The 24,070-nt window shown below is 60.3% G+C and overlaps 1 protein-coding gene across 1 annotated transcript; it reads right to left on the reverse strand.

Moving 5' to 3' along the window:
- Positions 1-1,960: 1,960 nt before the first annotated feature.
- Positions 1,961-15,410, reverse strand: LOC113998422 (heat shock factor protein 1-like). The gene is made up of 5 exons (XM_027741132.2): positions 15,176-15,410; positions 6,946-7,054; positions 5,960-6,096; positions 3,625-3,749; positions 1,961-2,495 (listed from the first exon to the last, which is right to left on the reverse strand). The coding sequence occupies exons 1-5, from the start codon at positions 15,308-15,310 to the stop codon at positions 2,339-2,341; spliced, it is 663 nt and encodes a 220-aa protein (XP_027596933.1). The 5' UTR covers positions 15,311-15,410; the 3' UTR covers positions 1,961-2,338.
- Positions 15,411-24,070: the final 8,660 nt, after the last annotated feature.

The following is a 24,070-nucleotide window of genomic DNA, read 5'->3' on the forward strand; positions in this document are numbered from 1 at the left end:
CCCCACCTGATCCATCTGACCCCCCTGATCCATCTGACCCCCCTGCCCTGTCTGACCCCCCTGATCCCTCTGACCCCCCTGATCCGTCTGACCCCCTGATCCGTCTGACCCCCCTGCCCTGTTTGACCCCCCTGCCCTGTCTGACCCCTCTGATCCATCTGACCCCCCTGCCCCGGGTGTGAGGGGGGAGAGAGGGAAACTGGGGAGAGGGGTCGAGGAATTTCAGGGAATCACAGGGAAGGAAGGGACCTTCGGAATCATCCAGTGCCATCAGGGACACCTCCCACCATCCCAGGGGGATCCGACCTGGCCCGGGACACTCCCAGGGATGGGGCAGCCACAGCTCCTCTGGGAATTCCATCCCTCCCCACCCTCCCAGCCAGGAATCCCTTCCCACTATCCCACCTAACCCTGGGAAGCCATTCCCTGGGTGCTGTCCCTCCAGCCCTTGGCCCCAGTCCCTCTCCAGCTCTCCTGGAGCCCCTTCAGGCCCTGGAAGGGGCTCCAAGGTCTCCCTGGATCCTTCCCTTCTCCAGGGGAACATTCCCAGCTCTCCCAGCCTGGCTCCAGAGCAGAGGGGCCCCAGCCCCAGGAGCAGCTCCGTGTCCCCTCTGGACTCTCTGGGGTCCTTCAGGAATGTCAGACCCCAGAGCTGCAGGGGGGTGTCTGTCTCACCCCAGCTGGGCAGAATTCCCCCTTTCCTGGCCTTTCCAACCTACAAAAACACCTTGTCAGGGCAAACACGGAGCAATCCCGAATCCCAGAGCTCCCTCGGGCCGGATTCCCCGGGATTCCAAGCGCTTCCCTGTCCCTGCAGCCGACGCAGAGGGCAAACAATCCAAGTGCTGCCTTCCCGAGCTGGTCACCCCCCTAAAGGACACGAGTTGCTCCCACACGCCCCAGGCTGAGCCAGAACGTTCCTAAAAGCCCCAGGGGCACCAGGAATTCCAGGCCTGGAGCTGGGAAGGAGCCTCTCATCCAGGGAAACGCTCCCGAGGATCCGACAGGTTTGAATTCCCGGCAATTCCCGGGGAAAGGGCCCGGCAGGCTCTGGCTGAGCTGAGCCAGCCCTGCAGGAGCAGGATGGGAAGCACACAAGGAACCTGCTGGAATTCCATGGCATTAACGGCCACTCCCTGCTGGAAGGGACCTCTGGGACCTGCAGGACCTTTGGGTGGGAAGGGACCTGAATTCCCAGCCATTCCCACGGGCAGGGACACCTCCTGATATCCCAGCCTGCTCCAACCTGGCCTTGGGCACTCCCAGGGATGGGGCAGCCACAGATTCCCCTGGAATTCCATCCCAGCCCCTCCCCACCCTCCCAGGGAAGGATTCCTCCCCAATATCCCACCTGTACCTCAGTCTTCCACCCATTACTCCAACAGTTCCTCCCACTTGAGAGCAGGGAGCTTGTTGCTAATTCCATTTAATTATTTTCACCTCTGTCATTCCGTTAAAAACCCCCGGAGCTGCTGCTCCTCAGGCTGGAATCACTTCCCACATCCCCTCACCTTCCCTGTCCCTAAAAAAAAAGGCTGAGCTGGTTCAGCCCCTCGTCACTCAGCAGGTTTTCCATCCTTTCCGTCCTTCCTGCCTCTGTTCCCGAGGTTTGCTCCGTGACTCAGCACTTTTCCCACACACTCCCTCCCCTGGCTGTGGGCAGGGAGCTGCACTGGATGACCTCCAAAGGTCTCTTCCCACCCAAACTATTCCAGAAATCCACATTTTCCCCAGAGCCGACAGCTGACTGAGCTCTCCTACATCCAACCACCGGGAATTCCGGGCCTCCAAACCGGGAGGGACAACGGTTGGATGGACCTTGGAGCGACCTGGAAGGTGTCCCTGCCCTCTCGGGTGGCCTTGAAGGCTCCTTCCAACCCCAAACCATTCCACGATTCCGTGATTCAAAGCCATCATTCCCAGGGAATTCCACCAGCTTCCAGCTCCAGAGATTCCCTGGAGCAGCAGCACGACAGGCCCGGGCTGAAGGGCTGACCCCCAAAATCCACTTTTTTCCCTACAGAAAGGAGGATGGGTGTTGACTCTGGAGTGGTGGAGGGGAGGGAATAACCTGGAAAAACCCGGGATAACGTGGAATAACATGGAATAACCCCCCTGCAGGGGTGCAGCACGACACAAACCCTCAGGAACAGGTAAAAACTCCTCAGGAAAACCCGGGACAGAGAGGAGAGGGCGGGCCCTGGGAGAGGCTTGGGAGCATCCAGGACTGGAACCAGCAGTAATTTAATCATTTACTCGCTCATTTAATTGGGATCCTCTCCCCTCTTTACGTTCCCATTTCCCTGATGGGCTCCCAACAATCCCCAATCCCAGCATTTCACATTTCAGGAATTGCACACCCACCTCTCTTGGGTTGGTTTTGTTTCCTTTCCTGATGAACTGGGTAATTCCTGGAAGGAAGGGGGAGCTCCCAGCGCCCAGAGCACATCCCAGAGCTGCTCCCTGCACTCCATCTAGTGGTTCCCAGCCTCCTGCTAATTAATAACTGCTCCTAATGAGCAGGAACAGCCCAGGGAACACCTGGATCCTTCCGGAGGGGAATGAGCCCTGGGGGTTTCATCCCAACACATGGATCCTGGAATGCTTTGGCTGGGAAGGGACTCAAAGCCCATCCAATCCCACCCTTTTCCACGGGCAGGGACACCTCCCACTATCCCAGGTCGCTCCAACCTGTCCCTTGGACACTTCCAGGGACGGGGCAGCCACGGCTTTCCTGGGAATTCCATCCCAGCCCTTCCCTGCCCTCCCGGGGAAGAATTTCTTGACCCCTTCCCACTGCCCTGCTTCATCCAGCAAGAAGGGAAAGCTGTTGGATCCTAAGATCCAGAACCAAATTCCTTGGGAAAAGTGGCAGAGATGAAGGAGCTGGGAAGAAAATGACTTCCCTGACGTGCCGGTCACTCCACGTTCCGGGGAGTTAAATGAGGGAAAAGAGCTTTAAAATCTGATTTATAGAGGGAAATCAGGCACCCACAGCCCCAAATCCTTCCCTGGGAGGGCGGGGAGGGGCTGGGATGGAATTCCCAGGGAAGCTGTGGCCACCTCATCCCTGGAAGTGTCCAAGGCCTCGAGCCCCGAGGGGGAGGAAGAGCACCCTGGGCACCTCCACAGGTCAGGAATTGGGGTTCAGTGGGACTCAAATCCCTAGATTTGCCTCCCAACCCACCAGCAAACCCCTGGAGGGGGATGCTATCCATCAAAAATCCACCTGGGAACAGGGAAGAAGCAGCAGGAACAGGACTGGGACAGCAGAGTTATCCCAAACCACCCGAGGACGCCCCGGAGCGGCAAAAAGGACGACGGGACACGGGAGTCGGGGTCGGGCAGCAAAACAACAAATCCAGAAGGGGTAAAAAACCAAATTCCAGCCCGGGAAAGAAGCTCCTGAAACTCCCCACAGCCTTCCCAAGAGATCCCCTGGAGCAGAGAGGTCCCCAAAAACCGCTTTTATGTGATATTTGGGGGCCGACCCGGCGCACCTTTGGGCAGCGTCCAACCTTCTCCTCCCACAGAACACGACGGGGGGGGAAAAAAGGGTTAAAAACCAACGGGAATCCTCGGGAAAGCCCCGCTGGGAGCGTCCTGCCCATCCCACATACATACTGCTTCATGGCCACCAGCTTGGAGTCCATGCTCTCCTGCTTGCCCTTCATCACCTGGATGTCCGTCAGCAGCTTGGTGACGTTGTCCTGCCGCACCTTGACGTCCTCGCTCTTGACGTTGGACACCTGGGGGGGACAAGGGGACAGGTGACACCAGGCTGGGGGGGAGTGTGGATCTGCTGGAAGGCAGGAGGGGCTCTGCAGAGGGACCTGGATGGGTTGGATCCAGGGGCTGATTCCAAGGGGATGAGGGTCAACCAGGCCGAGCGCCGGGTCCTGCCCTTTGGCCACAACAACCCCTGGGGCCAGAGGGGCTGGAGAGCAGCCAGGCAGGAAGGGAGCCGGGATTTGGGATGGGCAGGGAGCTGAACAGGAGCCAGAGTGTGCCCAGGGGGACAAGAAGGCCGATGGATCCTGGCCTGGCTCAGGAACAGGGTGGCCAACAGGGCCAGGGAAGGGATTCTGCTCCTGGACTCAGCGCTGGGGAGGCCACCCCTGGAGTGCTGTGTCCAGCTCTGGGCCCTCAGCTCAGGAAGGACATGGAGGGGCTGGAGCAGGGCCAGGGGAGAGCAACGAGGCTGGGGAAGGGACTGGAGCACAATTGCCATGAGGAGAGGCTGAGGGAGCTGGGGGGGCTCAGCCTGGAGAGGAGGAGGCTCAGGGGAGACCTCCTCACTCTCTGCAACTCCCTGCCAGGAGGGGGGAGCCGGGGGGGGGGTTGGTCTCTTTTCCCAGGGAATCAGCAGTAGGACAAGAGGGCTGGGTCTGAAGCTGTGCCAGGGGAGGGGTAGGTTGGAGATTAGATGAATTTCTTTCCAGAGAGGGTGCTCAGCCCTTGGAATGGGCTGCCCAGGGAAGGGGGGGATTCTCCGTCCCTGGGGGTGTTTAAGGACAGACTGGATGTGGCATCAGTGCCATGGGCTGGGAACCACAGCGGGGTTGGATCAAGGGTTGGACTGGATGATCTCGGAGGTCCCTTCCAACCCAGCTGATTCTGGGATTCTGTGATTCTCAGGGGGGGCAGTTCCTACAATTCCTGCCCCCAAAACGGGCAGCTGAGGTGGAAAAATTGGGGGTTTTAAAATCATCTGTGGCCCCTCTCCTGCCCGGCCAAGCGGGTGCTGGCAGGGGGGGCACAGCAGTGCCCACGGGGGCTGCTTTTCTTGGGGTGTTTGGGATTTGCCAAATTCCCTCCTGAGCTACAAAAATAAATTAAAATGGAATAATAAACTAAAAAAAAATGACGGTTTTGGATCAGACACTCGGGGGAGAAGGGCCCACCCAGAGCTGTGTCCGCCAGTCAGTCACACCTCTGGAAAAATCCCATCGTTTTTGTCCCTAAAACTTTGGGAGCCACAAAGCCCAGGAGCAAATCTGGGCAGAAACCAGGAAAAAAAAAAACTCCCTTCCTTGCCGGATTTCTGCTGCCAGCACAGGGAAGCCGAGGGGGGTCAGCAATTAGCAAGGTCATTAACGGCTCTGAGGGGGAAAATTGGCCTCGGCATTCCCACCACGGGGCTTCCAGAAGCTCCCAGCACGTGATTTCATTCTCCTGGTAAAATATTCCCAGGGAAGGACACCCAGGAGGGTCCCACCGCTCCAGAAAGGCAGGAATCTGCCAGGGAAGGACATCCAGGAGGGTCCCACCGCTCCAGAAAGGCAGGAATCTGCCAGGGAAGGACATCCAGGAGGGTCCCACCGCTCCAGAAAGGCAGGAATCTGCCAGGGAAGGACACCCAGGAGGGTCCCACCGCTCCAGAAAGGCAGGAATCTGCCAGGGAAGGACACCCAGGAGGGTCCCACCGCTCCAGAAAGGCAGGAATCTGCCAGGGAAGGGTTAAAACACCTGCAGAAATCTCCAAGACCTCTCTACATCCCACGGGGGGAAACGTCCAGAGGAGCCAAATCCCTCAGGGAAAAGCGAGATGTGGGATTATTTGAGAGCCCCCTGGGATAGGAGGGGAAGGAGCTGCTCCATCTGCACGTTCCTGGGATTGATACTCGGGAGAAGAAGGAGCAGAACGTTGTTTTTCCAGCCTGCACTTCGGGATTAAACGATCAACCCGGGAAAGTGCCTTTGGGGGAATTTTTAAAGCCAAGTGTTGCACCTCTGAATTCCAAGGAATGTGGGGGCAGCTGGAAAGCACAGCTGGGAGTTCAGAGGGAAAACGGGGAGGTTCCTATTTGGGATACACACTGGGAATTAATGTAATCCAGGTGTTCCATCCCACACCCCCCCACCTTCACCAACACCCCAGCCCAGGGGCACACGGATGGTTTTTGGATCAATCCTGGTTTTTTGAGCCTCCCCCCGGGGGTGTGGAGCCTGGACTTACGCTGGTGACTTTCCTCTTGATGTTCTCCAGGAGGAGCTCCTGGCCCCGGATGAAATAGGGATGCTGGAATTCCGTGTCGTCCTTCTCCGGCTTCACCAGCCCCCCCTGCTCGATGTGCACGACCTTGCGGAAGCCGTCTGGGAAAAGAGGGAACAGGGGGGAATTCAGGGAGCAGAGCCCGGCCCTGGAGCATCCCTGGCGCTCCAGGAGGGCTCTGGAACAACTCTCATCCTAAAAAATGCTGCTTGGAACGAGAGACCCACCTGAAAGTTCCAGGGAAAAGGGGCTGATGTTGGTCCTTGCACGGCCTGAGAAGCCCCTGAGCGAGGGCCCTGCGGCCGATCATGGAATCTGGGAATGGTTTGGGTGGGAAGGGACCTTCAGGATCATCCATTCCCACCCCCTGCCATGGGCAGGGACACCTCCCACCATCCCAGGGGGATCCAACCTGCCCTTGGACACTCCCAGGGATGGGGCAGCCACAGCTCCTCTGGGAATTCCATCCCAGCCCCTCCCCACCCTCCCAGCCAGGAATCCCTTCCCACCATCCCCCCTAACCCTGGGAAGCCATTCCCTGGGTGCTGTCCCTCCAGCCCTTGGCCCCAGTCCCTCTCCAGCTCTCCTGGAGCCCCTTCCGGCCCTGGAAGGGGCTCCAAGGTCTCCCTGGATCCTTCCCTTCTCCAGGGGAACATTCCCAGCTCTCCCAGCCTGGCTCCAGAGCAGAGGGGCTCCAGCCCTGGGAGCAGCTCCGTGTCCCCTCTGGATTCACTCCAGCAGCTCCCCATCCTTCAGGAATGTTGGGAACCCCCAGAGTTGCAGGGGGGTCTCACCCGAGGGGGCAGAGGGGCAGAATTCCCCCTTTCCCTGCTGCCCAGCCCGTGGGATGAGCCCAGGACGGAGCTGATCCTGGTTCTCCCCCGACCCCGAGCGCTCCCAGGGCGGATCCCGGCCGGAAAAGCAGCTCCCTGTGCCCCGGTTGCACTCACACATGTTGAGCTGGCGCACGAAGCTGGCCATGTTGTTGTGTTTGAAGTACTTGGGCAGCACCTCCTTGGCGAACTGGCCCTGGTCAAACACGTGGAAGCTGCTCCCGCTCTGCCCCGGGAAAAAAAAACAAAGGGAAAAGGGACCGTCACCGACCCGCCCGCTCCGGCTTTTCCAGAGGGAAATCCCGCCGTGGGGGAGATCACCCAGCAGGGACTGCACGGGCTTCAAGGCCCCCTCCAACCCCGGATTCCGGAGTCTCCCGGTGCAGGCAGGAACGTGGTTTCCCGGGTTTTTTGGGAGTTGTTCCTGTCGGAGCGTGGACGGGGTTCCAGAGGGGCCTCAACCCCCCCCCGTCAGCTCCTCATGGAGCCGGTGATTCCCAGGTTTCTCATCTCAGCCAAGCCAGGAACCTGCCCTGGGCAACAGGGGCTAAATCCCAGCTCCTTGCACCTATCCCAGAGGAATTCCATGCATCCCCTGGAGCTCCCCGTGTGGAAGAACCGGCCGAGCACAACTCCGGGAGACTCCAAAACCCGGCCCGGGAGGTCAAACAGGCAACAGGGATTAAACTTTAATCTGATAATTCCCCCATTAACTCATCCCAATTAACTTGCTCGGGATAATCCCAGAGTTTGGGATGGCTGTCCAGTGACTGCCAACAACATTCCCAGGAAATGGAGACAACCAGGTGGGTCTGACTCCGAACACAAGGACAATTCCGTGCCCTGCCAGAGCTCTCCATGGCCCAGAGCACCTGGAAGCAGCACCAAGGAGGTTTAATTTTCCCCTGGGATGCAGAAACCTCTCCTCCCTGTGGATTCAAAAAGCTGGGATGGGTTGGAGGCAGCAGGAAGAGCTCCTGCCCCTCCGAATCCCGAGGCATTCCTGGGGCTGGGTGTTGGATCCTCACCACCACCGAGGGGAACCGGTGGCTGTGACTGCCCTGAGAGCAGCTGGGAGCAACATTCCAGCCTATCCATGGATTCCATCGGCAGGAATTGCACCAGGCACAGCAGCAGAAGGAATTTTCCTTCTGGCAAAGCAACACAAGGGCTCCGAAAGTGTTTTACAACCTGGATCCGCTTCCACCTCCCTCCTCCTGCTCCCTCCTCCTGCTCCTGCTCCCTCCTCCCGCTCGGATCATCCCACCCCGCGCTGGCAGAGGACAGAGGAGCCCCCCCAGATGCCAAGGAGTCCCTGCAGGGCCACGAGGAATCCGGGACTTGGGCTCTGATTTCAAAGGGAAGGCGCAGGGCCAGGCCGGACCACCCACGGCACACGGAGGGAAGGGGCTTCCAGGACACCTTTGCTGGGATCCAGAGCATCCCTGGCCGGTTTGCCAACGGCTCTCGGCTCCCTTCATCCCCAGCCAGGTCTCCCAACCTGCTCCTGCCCGGCCCTCTGGATCTCCCCAGGTCTGGCTGCGCCCCAGGAGCCTCTCCGGGCTGGGAATGCGTGGGATGGATTGTCCTCTGGTTTCTGAGGAGCAGCTGAGGGGGCTCAGCCTGGAGAAAAGGGGGACTGGGGGGGCTCCAGGGGGACAGGAGGGTGGATCCAGGTGGGAATCGGGCTCTGCTCCCGGGGAACAAGGGACAGGACGAGGGGAAACGAACCCCGAGTTGTGCCAGGGGAGCTTTATTTGGGATAGTGGAGAAATTCCTGCTGGGAAGGGCTCCATCCCTGGGGTGGACTGAAAGATCCCAGGTCCCTGCTGGAATTAGCTCCCCCCAGCCGAGGTTCAGCTGGCACCACCCCGGGTGTCACCGGTGCCACCCGAGGGACCCTCTCCCAGCATTCCCAAGGGAAGTGGGAACGTGGGCAGGTCTCCTCCCGCAGATGAAAAGCAGCTTCTTCTGCCTCCTTTTGGGACACTTCCCCCCCTGCCCTGTTCCCAGACACATTCCAAGCCCTGGGCCCGGCTCAGGGAGGGTTTTGTCCAAGCCCTGGATCTCCCAGGAGGGGACAGGCCGGAGCCAGGATGACTCGTGGGACACCAGGAGGGCTCTGCCCACCCACGGCCTCCTCCGGGGCTCCACGTCTGCCCTGGCACCACTTCCCGTCCTCCCACGGGCTGGGACACCACGGATTCCTCTGGGGAACAGCACGGGAGACGCTCCAGAAGGATCTGAAACCGGTGCTGAGGATCCCGGGATGGTTTTGGGTGGGAAGGGACTTAAAGCTCACCCAGTGCCACCCCCTGCCGTGGGCGGGGACACTTCCCACCGTCCCAGGGACACTTCCCACCGTCCCAGGGACACTTCCCACCGTCCCAGGGACACTTCCCACCATCCCAGGCTGCTCCAACCTGCCCTTGGACACTCCCAGGGATGGGGCAGCCATGGCCTCGGGGCTCCTTTGGACGTGGGAAGACTCCCAGCCCTCCCAGAATCACGGAATGGTTGAAGTCGGAAAAATCCCTCGGAGCCCTCAGAGCCCCCCCAGCCCCGCCCGTGTCCCCAAGTGCCACCTCCCCAGGGATGCTCCATCCCCCCCCAGGGATGGGGATCCAGGGCTGGGCAGCCCTTCCCAGCAGGGATTTTCCCAAGATCCCAAATAAACCTCCCCTGGCACAGCTTGGGGCCGTTTCCCCTCGTCCTGTCCCTGTTCCCTGGGAGCAGAGCCCGATCCCACCTGGATCCACCCTCCTGTCCCCCTGGATTCCCTCTGAGCCCCCTTTTCTCCAGGCTGAGCCCCCCCAGCTCCCTCAGCCCCTCCTGGTGCTCCAGACCCTTCCCAGCTCTGTTCACCCTCCATCCAGCTCTGGAATTTTTGTTGCCTCAACCTCCAGGTCCCTCCAGGCCTGACCAGGAACAACCTTGGAGCCGTTTGCTGGGTTATAAAACCATCATTATTTCTGTGATCCCAGTGAAAAGGTGGTTTTTTCCAATCCCTGGAATTGTCCCAGGCTAGGTTGGAGCATCCTGGGACAGTGGGAGGTGTCCCTGGGACAGTGGGAGGTGTCCCTGGATGGGATTGAAGGTCCCTTCCCACCCCAGGATTCCAGGATTCTGTGACTCCAAGAACATCAAAGCTGCCCATGGGACAAGATCCCTCTGCACCCTCCTGGCAGGAGCATTCCCAGAGCTTCCAGAGCCACCCAGACCATCCCAGCTCCTCCAGCTCTGCAATTCCAGAGGGACACTTTCCACTGCATCAATTCCCCCCCCCTCCCCCATTCCCAAAATCCCACTTCCCAACTATCCCCTCAAATCTCCGGCTTTTTGGGACAACAAATTACTCCAGGCTGTGAAATAAGCAGGAAAAGCCAGGCTTTGGAGCAACAAATCAAAGGTTCGAGCCTGTTTTCCAACTGTTCCGGCACTGGGAATGGTGATCCCAGACCCGGATCTGTGGGAGATCCAGAGGGAGGGAGAGCAGCAAACGGTGACTCCGCTGAAAACCCGAGTCCTGGTGGAGTCACAGCGGGACGTGGAGCCCTTCCAGGCATCCCCCCCCAAAAAAAACCCCCACAGCCCTTGGGATGATGGAAAAATCCGTGTTTGTTTCCAAAAACCTCGTGCTGGATTCGTGGGAGATTGGGCTGATAAATCCCACGGTTAAAGTGAGCACTGAATCAAATCTGTAATTAAATCCATCATTAAATCCAGAATTAAGATCAGAACCGGGAGAACCTTCGGGGCTACACCCGGATATCGGGAAAGCCACAACGAACCAAAAAAGGGAATAAAGGAATAAAAGCAGCAGGAATTCCTGGCTGCACCAGCGTGGGAGAGGAGGATGATCCCTGTGGAATTCCCTGATGTCCCGGCGGTGACGGATCAGACCTCTCCAACAATTCGGTTCCCTGACGGGGAACGAGGGACAGGACGAGGGGAAAGTTGTGCCAGGGGAGGTTTATTTGGGATATTGGGAAAAATCCCTGCTGGGAAGGGCTGCCCAGCCCTGGATCCCCATCCCTGGGGGGGGATGGAGCATCCCTGGGGAGGTGGCACTTGGGGACACGGGCAGGGCTGGGGGGACCTGGTGGGCTCAGGGGGGGGTTTTCCTTTGGGTTCCTCCTCTGGCAAAGGGGCCGTGGATGCCCCAGAGGTGTCCTGAGGTGACCATCCCGGGGGGATTGGGAAGGAAAGAGGGATCATGGAGGGGCTGGAGCGTGGCCAGGGATGGGAACGGGGCTGGGAAGGGTCTGGAGAACTCCTGAGGGAGCTGGGGGGGCTCAGCCTGGAGAAAAGGGGGTTCAGAGGGAATCCAGGGGGACAGGAGGCACCAAGTTGGAATTCCAAAGGGAATAACGGGAAGGGAAGGCCCAGCCTGGGAAAAATGCGGGAAAAGAGCAGGAGAGAAGGAAGTTCAGGTGAAATTAAAGGAAATTAAGTCAAAATTCCATGGGTTTTCCAAGTGAAAGGGAAAACTGGCTGTGCTGGGAGTGGGGGCAGAGCACTGGGATCCTCCCGGGATGGGGAGCCCTGAGCTGAGGGAAAAGGGAGGAATCTCCTGAGCCTGGGAAAAAAAAAAAGGAAGGGAATTCCTTCAGAGAGAGAAAAAAAGGCAGGGAATTCCCTGAGCTAAAAAAAAAAAAAAAGGGAATCCTCTAAGCCTAGAAAAAGGCAGGGAATGTCCTAACCTTAGAACAAGGCAGGGAATTCCTTAAACCCGGAAAAAGGCAGGGAATTCCCTAAGATAGAACAAGGCAGGGAATTCCCTAAGGTAGAGAAAGGAAGGGAATGCCCTGAACCTAAAAAAAGCAGGGAATTCATCAAAGGCAGGAAAAAAAAGCAGGGAATTCTCTAAGCTGGAAAAAAGCAGGGAATGCCCCAAATCTAGGAAAAGGCAGGGAATTCCCTAAAGAGGGAAAAAGGAAGGGAATCCTCTAAGCCCAGAAAAAAGGCAGGGAATGTCCTAAATGTAGGAAAAGGCAGGGAATCCCTTAAACAGAGGGAAAGGCAAGGAATGTCCTTAAACCCAGAAAAAGGGCAGGGAATTCCTTAAACCCAGAAAAAGGCAGGGAATTCCTTAAACCCAGAAAAAGGCAGGGAATTCCTCAAACCTAGAAAAGGGCAGGGAATTCCCTAAACTAGGGAATGCCCTAAACAGAGAAAAAGGCAGAAAATGTCTGTAAACCCAGAAAAAAGCAGGGAATTCCACAAAGCCAGGACAAGGCAGGGAATTCCACAAAGCCAGGACAAGGCAGGGAATTCCCAGCCCTGGGCCCCCGGAGGGGCCAAGGGCACAAAAATAGGGAAAAGTGTTGGGATTTACCAGGATAAAGCCTCTTCCTGAGGCTGCTCCAGACTCCTTCCAGGGCCTAGAGGAGCTGGAGAGGGACTGGGGCCAAGGGCTGGAGGGACAGCACCCAGGGAATGGCTTCCCAGGGTTAGGGGGGATAGTGGGAAGGGATTCCTGGCTGGGAGGGTGGGGAGGGGCTGGGATGGAATTCCCAGAGCAGCTGTGGCTGCCCCTGGATCCCTGGGAGTGTCCCAGGGCAGGTTGGATCCCCCTGGGATGGTGGGAGGTGTCCCACTACAGGGGGGAAGCTGGATGGGGATTAAGATCCTTTCCCACCCAAACCCATTCCAGGATTCCAGAGAAAGCACCAACAGGTCTGAAAGCACGAGGAAAACACACCTGGAACCTCCTGGAGCCCTTTGGAAAACAGCTCCGAGGCTGCTCCAGACCCAGGGCAGAGGCCTTGGGTGCTTTCCCGCAGGAATTCCGGCCTCTGGGATCAGCAAATCCCGGAGTTTCCGCAGGGAAAAGCTGCACGGGAGGGGACAGGGTGGGATCTGGGGATGCTGGGACTCGACAGACCTGGAAAACCTCCCTGTGCTCCAGGGGTGACCCACCAGCTCTGCCTGGAGGGGAGGGAGAAGCCCCAAAGCCGAGGAAATCTGGGAAAAAAAAAGGGAGCCGAGGATTCCCAAGGAAAAGCTGACCAACCTTCCCGCAAACTGTGGGGTTTCCAAAGCCTTTCCCGCTCCTTTCCCTCCCCCTCAAGTCGATTTTCCTGCTTTCCACCGACTGGGATTTGCCTCAAAAGCCCCCAAAAGCTCCTTTTCCTCACTGCAGCCGCCGGGAAATCCAGACTCCTGGATCCCTGTGGCTCCGTCTTTCCACCTGTTTCCCAAGGAAACGGAAAGGAAGGAATGAAGACCAAGCTGGAATAACCCCCCCGGGGCAGGCTGGGAACCAACCCCTCTGCTCTGGGGTCACACCCTGAACCAACACGAGGAAAAAGGACTGAACCCTTCCAGGGAAAAGCGAACTTTTCCTGGGATTTCCAGAGATCCAGGCTCCCAGGAGGTGGATTTGCAGCCCCAGGGATAAAGGAGGGGCTGGGAGAGCCGAGCCAGGAGGACTCTGCTCCCCCCCCAGGGGAAAACAATCCACGTTTAGGGCTTAATAACTATAAATTTTAAGAGTTTTATCTGTTCAAACCCCCCCCCTTCCTGAGCCCCTGCCAAGGCCTGGAGGATCCATCCGTAAAAACAACGGGATAAAGGAGCTGGAAAACCTCCTTATCCCTCAGAGTGGCACTCCCTGGGATGGAAAAGCAGCGGATGAGTCTCCCTATCCCACCTTTTCCCCCCTCACCCACAGGAGCTCTGCCCAAACCAAACCAGCAGCCCCAGAGCTGGGTGGGAATTCCAAAGGGAGGGATGGAAGGGTCGGGAATCCCCTCTGGACACCAGCACCATGATTGGGAGGCTTGGAAAAATCCTTTGGGAAACGAGAGATGGAAAGGATTTGGCGACTTTCTTTCCCTGGAGACACGAGGAAAGGCTATTTATGGAATCCTGGAATGGTTTGGGATGGGAGGGAGCTCAAGGATCATCCATTCCCACCCCCTGCCACGGGCAGGGACACCTCCCACTATCCCAGGGTGATCCAACCTGCCCTTGGACACTCCCAGGGATGGGGCAGCCACAGCTCCTCTGGGAATTCCATCCCAGCCCCTCCCCACCCTCCCAGCCAGGAATCCCTTCCCACTATCCCACCTAACCCTGGGAAGCCATTCCCTGGGTGCTGTCCCTCCAGCCCTTGGCCCCAGTCCCTCTCCAGCTCTCCTGGAGCCCCTTCAGGCCCTGGAAGGGGCTCCAAGGTCTCCCTGGATCCTTCCCCCTTCTCCAGGTGAACATTCCCAGCTCTCCCAGCCTGGCTCCAGAGCAGAGGGGCTCCAGCCCCGGGAGCAGCTCCGTGTCCCCTCTGGATTCCCTCCAGCAGCTCCCCGTCCTTCAGGAATGCTGGGAAGCCCCAGAGCTGCAGGTTGGAAGTTCCTCAGCTCCTTTTTTCTCCGGGGTTCCAAGAGGGGAATCCTTGAACCCTTTTCCCACTCCCCTGGGACTTCCCCTGCCTGCCAGGACTTCCCAAACGTGATGGAAAAGCGGCCTGGAAACTCCAGCAGCCAATTCCCTCAGGAGCCTGGGATGCACCTCAGCAGGTCCCACGGACTGATCACGGAATCCTGGAATGGTTTGGGTGGGAAGGGATCTTAAAGATCATCCAGTCCCATGGGCAGGGACACCTCCCACCATCCCAGGGGGATCCAACCTGGCCTGGGACACTTCCAGGGATGGGGCAGCCACAGCTCCTCTGGGAATTCCATCCCAGCCCCTCCCCACCCTCCCAGCCAGGAATCCCTTCCCACTATCCCACCTAACCCTGGGAAGCCATTCCCTGGGTGCTGTTCCTCCAGCCCTTGTCCCAAGTTCCTCTCCTGGAGCCATTTAGGCCCTGGAAGGGGCTCCAAGGTCTCGCTGGATCCTTCCCTTCTCCAGGGGAACATTCCCAGCTCTCCCAATCCCTTCTCCCTACAACGACCCCGCTGATTCCCATCGCCCCCCCCCCAAAAATTCCCATTCCTGCCATTCCCAAACCTCCACCGGCAACCCCACGCGAGTCACATAAACCCACAACCGGATCTGCCGAGATCCAAAAAAACCCCCCCAAAAACCTCGGGAAAATAAAATAAAAAACCCACCACCCTCCCCCATCCCATTCCCAGCCGTGTTTATTTTTTTTTTGCTCCTTATCTCTCCCACCTTTTTCGCTATCGGGAGCGGCAGCTCCGCTATCTGGAGCCGCACGCGCGGCCTGTGAGGGGGGGGGGGGATATTAAATAATTAGAGGGTTAAAAAGCAAGGGAATGAGGACAGAAATAAGGATTTAAGTGAGGAATCGCGGCGGGAATCGCCAGGGCCTCGGCACCGGGGGCCAAGTCCCGGGGCCTCGGCTTTTTAAGGTTTTTTTTTTTTGGGGGGGGACACTCACGGGGCTCCAGCAGATGAGAGAGTCGGTGTCGGGATCCTCCAGGAGCGTCCACAGCTTGGTGAGGAAGGCGGGCACGTTGCAGGGGCCGCCGCCGGGGCCCGCTCCCCCCGCCGCCGCCGCGCCGGGGCCATCCATGGCCGCGCAGCCGAGCCGTGTGGGGATCGTTTGGGGGGCGAAGGGCAGGGGGTTTAAGGGGGTTAAAAGGGGCGGGAAGGCGCGGGCGGGGAAGGAGCGGAGGGGCCCGCGGGGCGCGGCATGGCCGCCGCCATCTTGGGGGGGGAGCGCTGTGAGGGAGAGGGGCGGGGCCGAGGCGGAAGGAGGGGAGGGCGCGTGCGCGGACACGCCCAGGCGGGGCGGAGGACACGCCCACCCGGCGCGAGGCCCCGCCCTCCTCCCGTAGAGGGCAACGAAAAGGGGGGACACGCCCACCTGCTTTGCATGGCCGCGCCCACTTCGCGGGGGCGGGGCTCCGGCAGAGGGAACGCCCCCGTAGTGGAGAGGACACGCCCCCTCCTGCGACTGTACACTGGCAGGGTGTGGGTGGGTTTTTTTCCGCAGGGGAACGCCCGCTGAGGGGATGGACACGCCCACTGATGTGAAAGGACACGCCCCCTGCCCATTCCTTGCAGTGCCTGGGTGGGGTTCTGGGGTGGGGACGCGCCCCCTGCCTTTCATGGCCACGCCCCCTGGCCGCAATCTAAATAGGCTGGGCGGAGATTGAGCTCGCCCACCGATGCGGAAGGACAGGAGGACACGCCCCCTGTCTACTGTGTGGGTGGGGCTCTAGGGCGGGGACACGCCCCCTTGCCTGGTCTCCTCAGGCAGCCTGACTAAATGGGCTGGCTGGGGCTTCCACAAGGAAACGCCCCCTCAAGGCCTGGACCACGCCCCCCACGGCAGGAGGACAAGCCCATGCTGATCGCTGGCAGCACCTGAGTGCTGCCCTGCCCTGGCCACGCCCCTTCTACAACTGGCCACGCCTCCTAGCCTCTCTGGCCTAAGGAGGGTGGGAGGGGTCATTGCAAGGGAACGCCCACTAATGGCCAGACACGCCCCCTCATTAATCTGGACACGCCCCCTGCGGCCAGTGAAACATCCCCCTGCTCACAAAACCACGCCCCCCTGGCCATTGTCGGCACTGTCTGGGCGGGGCTCTAGCACGGAAACGCCCCCTTAGGGTCCGGTCACGCCCCTTTGTCTCACACGGCCACACCCGTGCCCATATTTGGCAGTGTCTGGGCGGGGCTTTCACACGGCCACGCCCCAAAACCAACCTGGCCACGACCACTGCTCATAACCGACAGCGTGTGGGCGGGTCTCTATGCAGGACACGCCTCCCTCGGGCCTAGCCACGCCCCTCGCCTGCTGGCGGCCCCGCCTCAGGGGACTCCCGCCGTGCGCATGCGCCGAACCCGCCGCTCCCCTTCTAGGCCACGCCCCTTTCCCGCCGCCAGCCCTACCCTGGCGTGGCTCCCGCCTCGCGCATGCGCAGAGGCGGCCTTGAAGCCAGGACCGCGCATGCGCACTGTTCTCCAACTCCCCTCTGATGGTTCTTCCGCGTCCCCTTTAACCCCCCCCGTCCCGTCCCCCCCGTTATTGCCCCCCCCCTTTCATCACTCCCGGCCCCGGGACCACCGAACCCCCCCGCCCGCCGTGTCTGTGGGGGCCGCTGGGGGCGGAAGCGGCGCGAGGCGGGGGCGTGTCGTGCCCCCTGACCCTGCCCACGTGGTTCGGCGCACGCGGGGCCGCGGGACATGGAGCAGGTCCGGGGGGCCCGGGGGGGGGGCTGTTGCCATGGGAACGGGGCTGTGGGCACGCCAGGGGGGTGCTCGGCACCCGGGGGGACACACGCGGCAATGGGGGGGCCGGTCGGGCCCGTCCTGCTGGGGGGGGACACGGGAATGGGGGGTGGGGGGTGCGGGCCGAGGGGGGCACTGGGGGGGGTCCCAGGAGCGGGGGGGGCTCGACCCCGGTGTGAGGGACCCGCGGTGCCCCGTCTCCGGATGGGGGGACCCGGCAATATGGGGGGGGACCGGCCCTGTCCGGGGTGGGGGCACCCGGCAATGGGGGGGGGGGGATGTTCAGTTTTGGAGGGGGGGACCCAGCAGTGGAGGGGGGGGGTCTGGCTCGGTCCTGGGTGGGGGCACAGGGCCGTGGGGAGGGGGCTGGTCCTTGGGGGGGACACCCGGCAGTGCGGGGGTGTCTGCTGGGATCCGGCAGTGTCGGGGAAGGGGGGTCTGCCCCGCTCCTGGATGGGAGGGGGACGTGGCACTGGGGAGGGGGGGGGATCGGATCCCAATCCCATCGGGACGACCAGAGAGCGTGGGGGGGGGGGTCTGGCCCCGATGGGGGGACCCACAGCGAGAGGGGGGGGCTCAGACCCAATCCCAGTAAAGAGACCGGGCAAGGGGGGGGTCAGACCCTGTCCCAGCCCAGCGAGGGCACCCAGGCCGGGCCGTGTGGCCCCACCACGATCGGGGGTCTCCACCACGATTGGGGGTCTCTGCCGTGGTCAGGGGTCTCCACCGTGGTCAGGGGTCTCCACCGTGACCCCCCCACGCTGTTCTCTCCCAGACCAGCCCCCCCGAGGTCAGTGAGGAGCTGACAGACAGTGAGGAGAGCGAGGAAAGCGTCTACTCGGGGCTGGAGGACTCGGGCAGCGACAGCAGCGACCCCGAGGAGGAGGAGGAAGAAGAGGACGAAGATGAAGGCCCCGGCAGTGATTCCCCCCCCAAACCACAAGTAAGGGCTCTGTGACCCTTTAATTCCCCCCCTGGATTTGGGAGGGGGGCTCTCTGCTCTCTGTTTCGAGGGGGGTGAGGACCAGCATCTCCTGGTGCTGAGGGACAGGCGGCTCTGGGGGTCCCATCCCACCTCCCCAAAAACACAGGCAGGGAGAATCCAAGTGCTGATTCCAGCCCTGCTCCAGGCACCTCTTCTCCTGGAGGAGGAGGAGGAGGGGGTGTGAGGAAGGGTCTGTGCCCAGGGTTGGTGCCTCTTCCCAAGTTGGGAACTGTGGAGGAAAAGCCAAATCAAACCTTCCAGGGCCTGAAGGGGCTCCAGGAGAGCTGGAGAGGGACTGGGGCCAAGGGCTGGAGGGACAGCACCCAGGGAATGGCTTCCCAGGGTTAGGTGGGATAGTGGGAAGGGATTCCTGGCTGGGAGGGTGGGGAGGGGCCGGGATGGAATTCCCAGAGGAGCTGTGGCTGCCCAATCCCTGGGAGTGTCCCAGACCAGGTTGGATCACCCTGGGAAGGTGAGGAAGGGTGTGTGAGGGAAGCTCTTCCCGTGCCAGCCTCCCCATTCCTGCCCTGTTGGCAGCTCTGCCGGCTCCAGGATAAACGGGATAAATTCCCTTTGGCCCCCAGGGAGGGAAATGTCGGGCTCTTGACGTGCCCTGGAGGGGCTGGAATTCCCTCTCCCGCCCTCAGGAGCTCGGCTCCTGCAGCAGCACAGCTCAGGGACACACCAGGACACCAGGACAGAGTCAGAATCCCGGGAATTGCTGAGCTTGGATCCTCCAGGATCCAGGTCTGGCAGCACAGTCCCAGCTCAGCGGGGGCTTTGTCCTGCTCCGGGCTTTGCCTGGGAAGATTCTGGCTCGGATCCTCTTCATTCCAGGCTCAAACTCGAGCCCTGTCTTGGTGCTGCCACGTCCTGTCCCTCCGGAGATCCCGAGGGATCCCACGGGGATCGTCCCTCGTAGAGATCCCCGTTTCCCTGGGGGTGGAAACCTCTTCAAGTGCAGCCAAGGACGAGCTCAAATGTGGAGTTCAAGCCCTAAAAGTGCCACTGGTCCGAGAGGCCGGTTGGGATCTAATCCAGAAGGAATTCTGTGGCTTCACATCCCAGCTCTTTTTTCCAAGCCTGGCCTGGGGTTTGTCCCAGAGTGGGGAGGCACTGGGAGAGCTGGAATTGCTGCAGGTTGGTGTTCCCACGTCCTGAGGGGAGTGGAGGAGGGAAGGGCCCGGATTGCAGTTCAGGCTGGAGCTGGCAGGGCTGGGAATTTGGGAATCCAGACCCTTCCCAGCTGAGGCAAATAAGTCAGGAAGTTCCACAGCCTTTTCCTCATCTTTTGTCCCTGTTTCCCTCTCCATCCCATAAAGGATGGAGCTTCCCCTTGTCCCCCCTTTTTGTTGCCAATGGATTCAGAGAAACACATTCAGTTGTGTCGCAGCAGCATCCAGAATAATTCCAGCTGGGATTTGGCCTTTCCCATTTTCTCCCTGGCCAACCTCGAGACATCCTTTTCATCCTGAATTTCTGCCCTCCTTCCAAAGGTCATAAAGCCCCTGTTCCCAGGGATCCCACAGCATTCCAGAGCTGTTCCCAGGGATCCCACACCACTCCAGGGCTGTTCCCAGGGATCCCACAGCATTCCAGGGCTGTTCCCAGTGTTCCCACACCACTCCAGAGCTGTTCCCAGGGATCCCACACCACTCCAGAGCTGTTCCCAGGGATCCCACACCACTCCAGGGCTGTTCCCAGGGATCCCACACCATTCCAGGGCTGTTCCCAGACATCCCACACCACTCCAGGGCTGTTCCCAGGGATTCCAAACCATTCCAGAGCTGTTCCCAGGGATCCCACAGCATTCCAGGGCTGTTCCCAGGGATCCCACAGCATTCCAGAGCTGTTCCCAGGGATCCCACACTACTCCAGGGCTGTTCCCAGGGATCCCACACCACTCCAGAGCTGTTCCCAGGGATCCCACACCACTCCAGGGCTGTTCCCAGGGATCCCACAGCATTCCAGGGCTGTTCCCAGGGATCCCACACCACCCCAGGGCTGTTCCCAGGGATCCCACAGCATTCCAGGGCTGTTCACAAGGATCCCACAGCATTCCAGGGCTGTTCCCAGAGATCCCACACCACCCCAGGGCTGTTCCCAGGGATCTCACAGCATTCCAGGGCTGTTCACAAGGATCCCACAGCATTCCAGGGCTGTTCCCAGGTATCCCACACCATTCCAAAGCTGTTCCCAGGGATCCCACAGCATTCCAGGGCTGTTCCCAGAGATCCCACACCACCCCAGGGCTGATCCCAGTGTTCCCACAGCATTCCAGAGCTGTTCCCAGGGATCCCACAGCATTCCAGGGCTGTTCCCAGGGATCCCACACAGGGTTTTCCCAGGGACCCCAGCATTCCAAGGGGCTGTTCCCAGGGATCCCACAGCATTCCAGGGCTGTTCCCAGGGATCCCACACCACTCCAGAGCTGTTCCCAGGGATCCCACACCACTCCAGAGCTGTTCCCAGGGATCCCACACCACTCCAGAGCTGTTCCCAGGGATCCCACACCACTCCAGAGCTGTTCCCAGGGATCCCACACCACTCTAGAGCTGTTCCCAGGGATCCCACACCACTCCAGGAACAATGTGGGATCTGTCCTGCTTGGCTTTTCCTTCACCCCCGAGGGGTTTGTGCCCCTGGAAGGGCAGTTCCATTCCTTGATTTATGGCAAAGGTGTTGCTGCTCCTTGGAATCTTTGCTGGAGCCAGGCTGGGAGAGCTGGGAATGTTCCCCTGGAGAAGGGGGAAGGATCCAGGGAGACCTTGGAGCCCCTTCCAGGGCCTGAAGGGGCTCCAGGAGAGCTGGAGAGGGACTGGGGCCAAGGGCTGGAGGGACAGCACCCAGGGAATGGCTTCCCAGGGTTAGGGGGGATAGTGGGAAGGGATTCCTGGCTGGGAGGGTGGGGAGGGGCTGGGATGGAATTCCCAGAGCAGCTGTGGCTGCCCCATCCCTGGGAGTGTCCCAGGGCAGGTTGGATCCCCCTGGGATGGTGGGAGGTGTCCCTGCCCGTGGCAGGGGGTGGGAATGGATGATCCTGAAGGTCCCTTCCATCCTGGAATTCCCTGATTCCACAGGACTGTGCAGTCAGGAACGGGATGTGCTTTTTGCAGGATAAGTAGGGGGATCCAGCTCTGCCTGGGCTGGGAAGCTGGGATCTGGGAAACTGGGAAGCAGGGGATCTGGGAAGCTGGGAAGTTGGGAAGCTTAGGATCTGGGAAACTGGGGATCTGGGAAGCTGGGGATGTGGGAAGCTGGGGATCTGGGAAGCTGGGGATGTGGGAAGCTGGGGATGTGGGAAGCTGGGGATCTGGGAAGCTGGGGATGTGGGAAGCTGTTCCCTCAGCCCGGGCAGGGCCCAGGGAGCTGGTGCAGCTCAGCCCGTTCCCTCTCCTTTTCCCTTCTCCAGTCTGAGCTTCAGTTTGGATCAATCCCATTCCCTGCTCCATGCTGGAGTTGGGGGCAGAGAAGCCCCTGCTGGTCCCTGGGTTGGATCCCCCCTTTCCAGGGATTCCCAGGAGGCTCCTCAGCCCTGATTCCAGGCAGCAGCCGCCGGGGGAGGGCAGGTTTTGGGGAGATTTGCAGGGATTTGGCGTATCCAGCATTTCTTCCGCCCTCTGGTGGAACGAGCCCTTCGGAGCGGAGCCTCCCCGTCGTTCCCAACTTTTCCCGGCGCTATTCCCGACACGCTGTTCCCCTCCAGCCTCTGCAAAGCCCAGAGGGTCGAACCTGGCCCTACCCTCTTGGCTGGGACCCCCAAACCCACCCTGGTGCCTTTCCCTTATCCCGGAATTCCCCGTCGGCTTCCAGCACATGTTTTTTTTTGGGAAAAGTGGATTTAGAGTGTGCGAGGGGGGTGTGTCTCCTGGTGTTCCAGTGAGGAATGTCCCACCTGAGCTCTGCCCTGCTTCCCCAGAGAAGCTTTAGGGAAGGGTTTGGACCTTCCCAGGGGGCACATTCCCAATCCCAGGGGGGCTCTCCCACAGGAATCCCGTCTGGAGAGCCCGGGGGGGTGCTGGTTCCCCCCCCCTTGCCTGCCGGACTGGGAGGCTGGGAGCAGGCTGGGAGCGCTGGAGAGGCTCCGAGGGCACTTCCAGAGTGAGGGAGAGGGAGAGGGGAGGGGGGAACCCACCCAGGCATGGAAAGGATGGAAACTCAAGCTCCAAAAGCCTCGCGCGGAGCCAAAAGCCTGGAAAAAAACTTATCTCGCGACCTGCCCCCCCCCTTCCCCTTTTCCCCCTTTTATTTTTTTTTTTTTTTTAATAAAGGCCTTTGTTTTCTCGGTAATCCCATCCCCTTGGCGGGCCGGGATTTTCCAGGCCCGGGAGCCGCTGGGAGGAGGCGGGAGGGGACCGGGAGGGGATCGCACACCCAGCGGCTCCCCCTGGGGACGGAGGGAGAGCCGGCGCTGCTTTTCCGATTATCCCAAAGAATCCTCCCGTAAACCCGGCCCCGCAGGGCCCTGCTGCCCTCCCCATCCTCTGCCTCCCTGCTCCCGGAATCGCTTTTCCAGGGAAGGAGCCGGGGCTGGCCGGGCACCCCCACGGTTATCCCTGTCCGAGCCGGGAATCGGTTCCCTCCTGGGGATCCCGGGGTTCTCCCCGCACAGCAGGAGCTCCTCCAGGAGAAAAAAAGCTTGGGATGATCCAAGGGATAGAGGCTGAGATCAGCTCCTGCGGCTCCCGGTGGGGAATCCGTCCGGGATGGGGGGAATGTCCCCGTCCCCAGGGCTGGGTCTGCACCAGGATCCTGCCCCGGCCTCGTCCGGGTGTCCTCGGAGAGGGACAGGCTGGATCCAAACGTGCTTCCAGACCCAGCAGTGCCTCTGGATCAGGCAGGAGGGGGTCACTGTGGGCTTTATCCAGTCCCAAACTCTTTGGCTGGCGGCTCTGGAGTCGTGGAATCTGGGAATGGTTTGGGTGGGAAGGGACTTGAGGGTCATCCAGTGCCACCCCCTGCCATGGGCAGGGACACCTCCCACCATCCCAGGGGGATCCAACCTGGCCTGGGACACTCCCAGGGATGGGGCAGCCACAGCTCCTCTGGGAATTCCAGCCCAGCCCCTCCCCACCCTCCCAGCCAGGAATCCCTTCCCACTCTCCCACCTAACCCTGGGAAGCCATTCCCTGGGTGCTGTCCCTCCAGCCCTTGGCCCCAGTCCCTCTCCAGCTCTCCTGGAGCCCCTTCAGGCCCTGAAAGGGGCTCCAAGGTCTCCCTGGATCCTTCCCCTTCTCCAGGGGAACATTCCCAGCTCTCCCAGCCTGGCTCCAGAGCAGAGGGGCTCCAGCCCTGGGAGCAGCTCCGTGTCCCCTCTGGATTCACTCCAGCAGCTCCCCATCCTTCAGGAATGTTGGGATGCAGAGCTGGAGGCAGCTCTGCAGGGGGGGCTCACCTGCCATCCCGTGGGATGGGATCAGAGGCAACAGGGACGAGGCACAGCCGGGAATATTCTCCCTAGGGAAGGCGTGTTCTTTCCCATGGGAGCGGTGCAGCCCCGGGGTGGGATACGGGGAGGTCGGGACACCTCTGTCCTGGAAAACACTCCAAACACGACCCAGCAGGATCCCATCCCAGCCATCCTGATCCAGGCTGGAGTCAAGCTCTGCCGGGAGCAGGAGGTTGGATTGGGCATCTCCAGAAGGTCCTTTCCGGGTCCGTTTTCCACAATCTGAGTTTGTGTGGATTCTGGAGCTGTGCTGGCTCCTCATCCTTGGCTGTTCCTGTCTGAGTGGAGCTCCAGGGAAGCTCCTGTTCCCATCCCACCTCTCCCTGCAGCTTGGGGGATTCCTCCCTTTCCCCTTCCCCTTTCCCCTTTCCCCTTTCCCCTTTCCCTTTCCCCTTTCCCTTTCCCCTTTCCCTTCTCCTTTCCCTTCTCCTTTCCCTTCTCCTTCCCCTTCTCCTTCTCTTTCTCTTTTCCTTTCCTCTCTGAACCTTTCCTTTCCTCTCTGAACCTTTCCTTTCCTCTCTGAACCTTTCCTTTCCTCTCTGAACCTTTCCTTTCCTCTCTGAACCTTTCCTTTCCTTTCCTTTCCTTTCCTTTCCTTTCCTTTCCTTTCCTTTCCTTTCCTTTCCTTTCCTTTCCTTTCCTTTCCTTTCCTTTCCTTTCCT

Source organism: Pipra filicauda, unplaced genomic scaffold (assembly GCF_003945595.2).
Source record: "Pipra filicauda isolate LSUMZ 115617 unplaced genomic scaffold, ASM394559v2 scaffold1037_size62989_pilon, whole genome shotgun sequence".
Taxonomy (NCBI): domain Eukaryota; kingdom Metazoa; phylum Chordata; class Aves; order Passeriformes; family Pipridae; genus Pipra; species Pipra filicauda.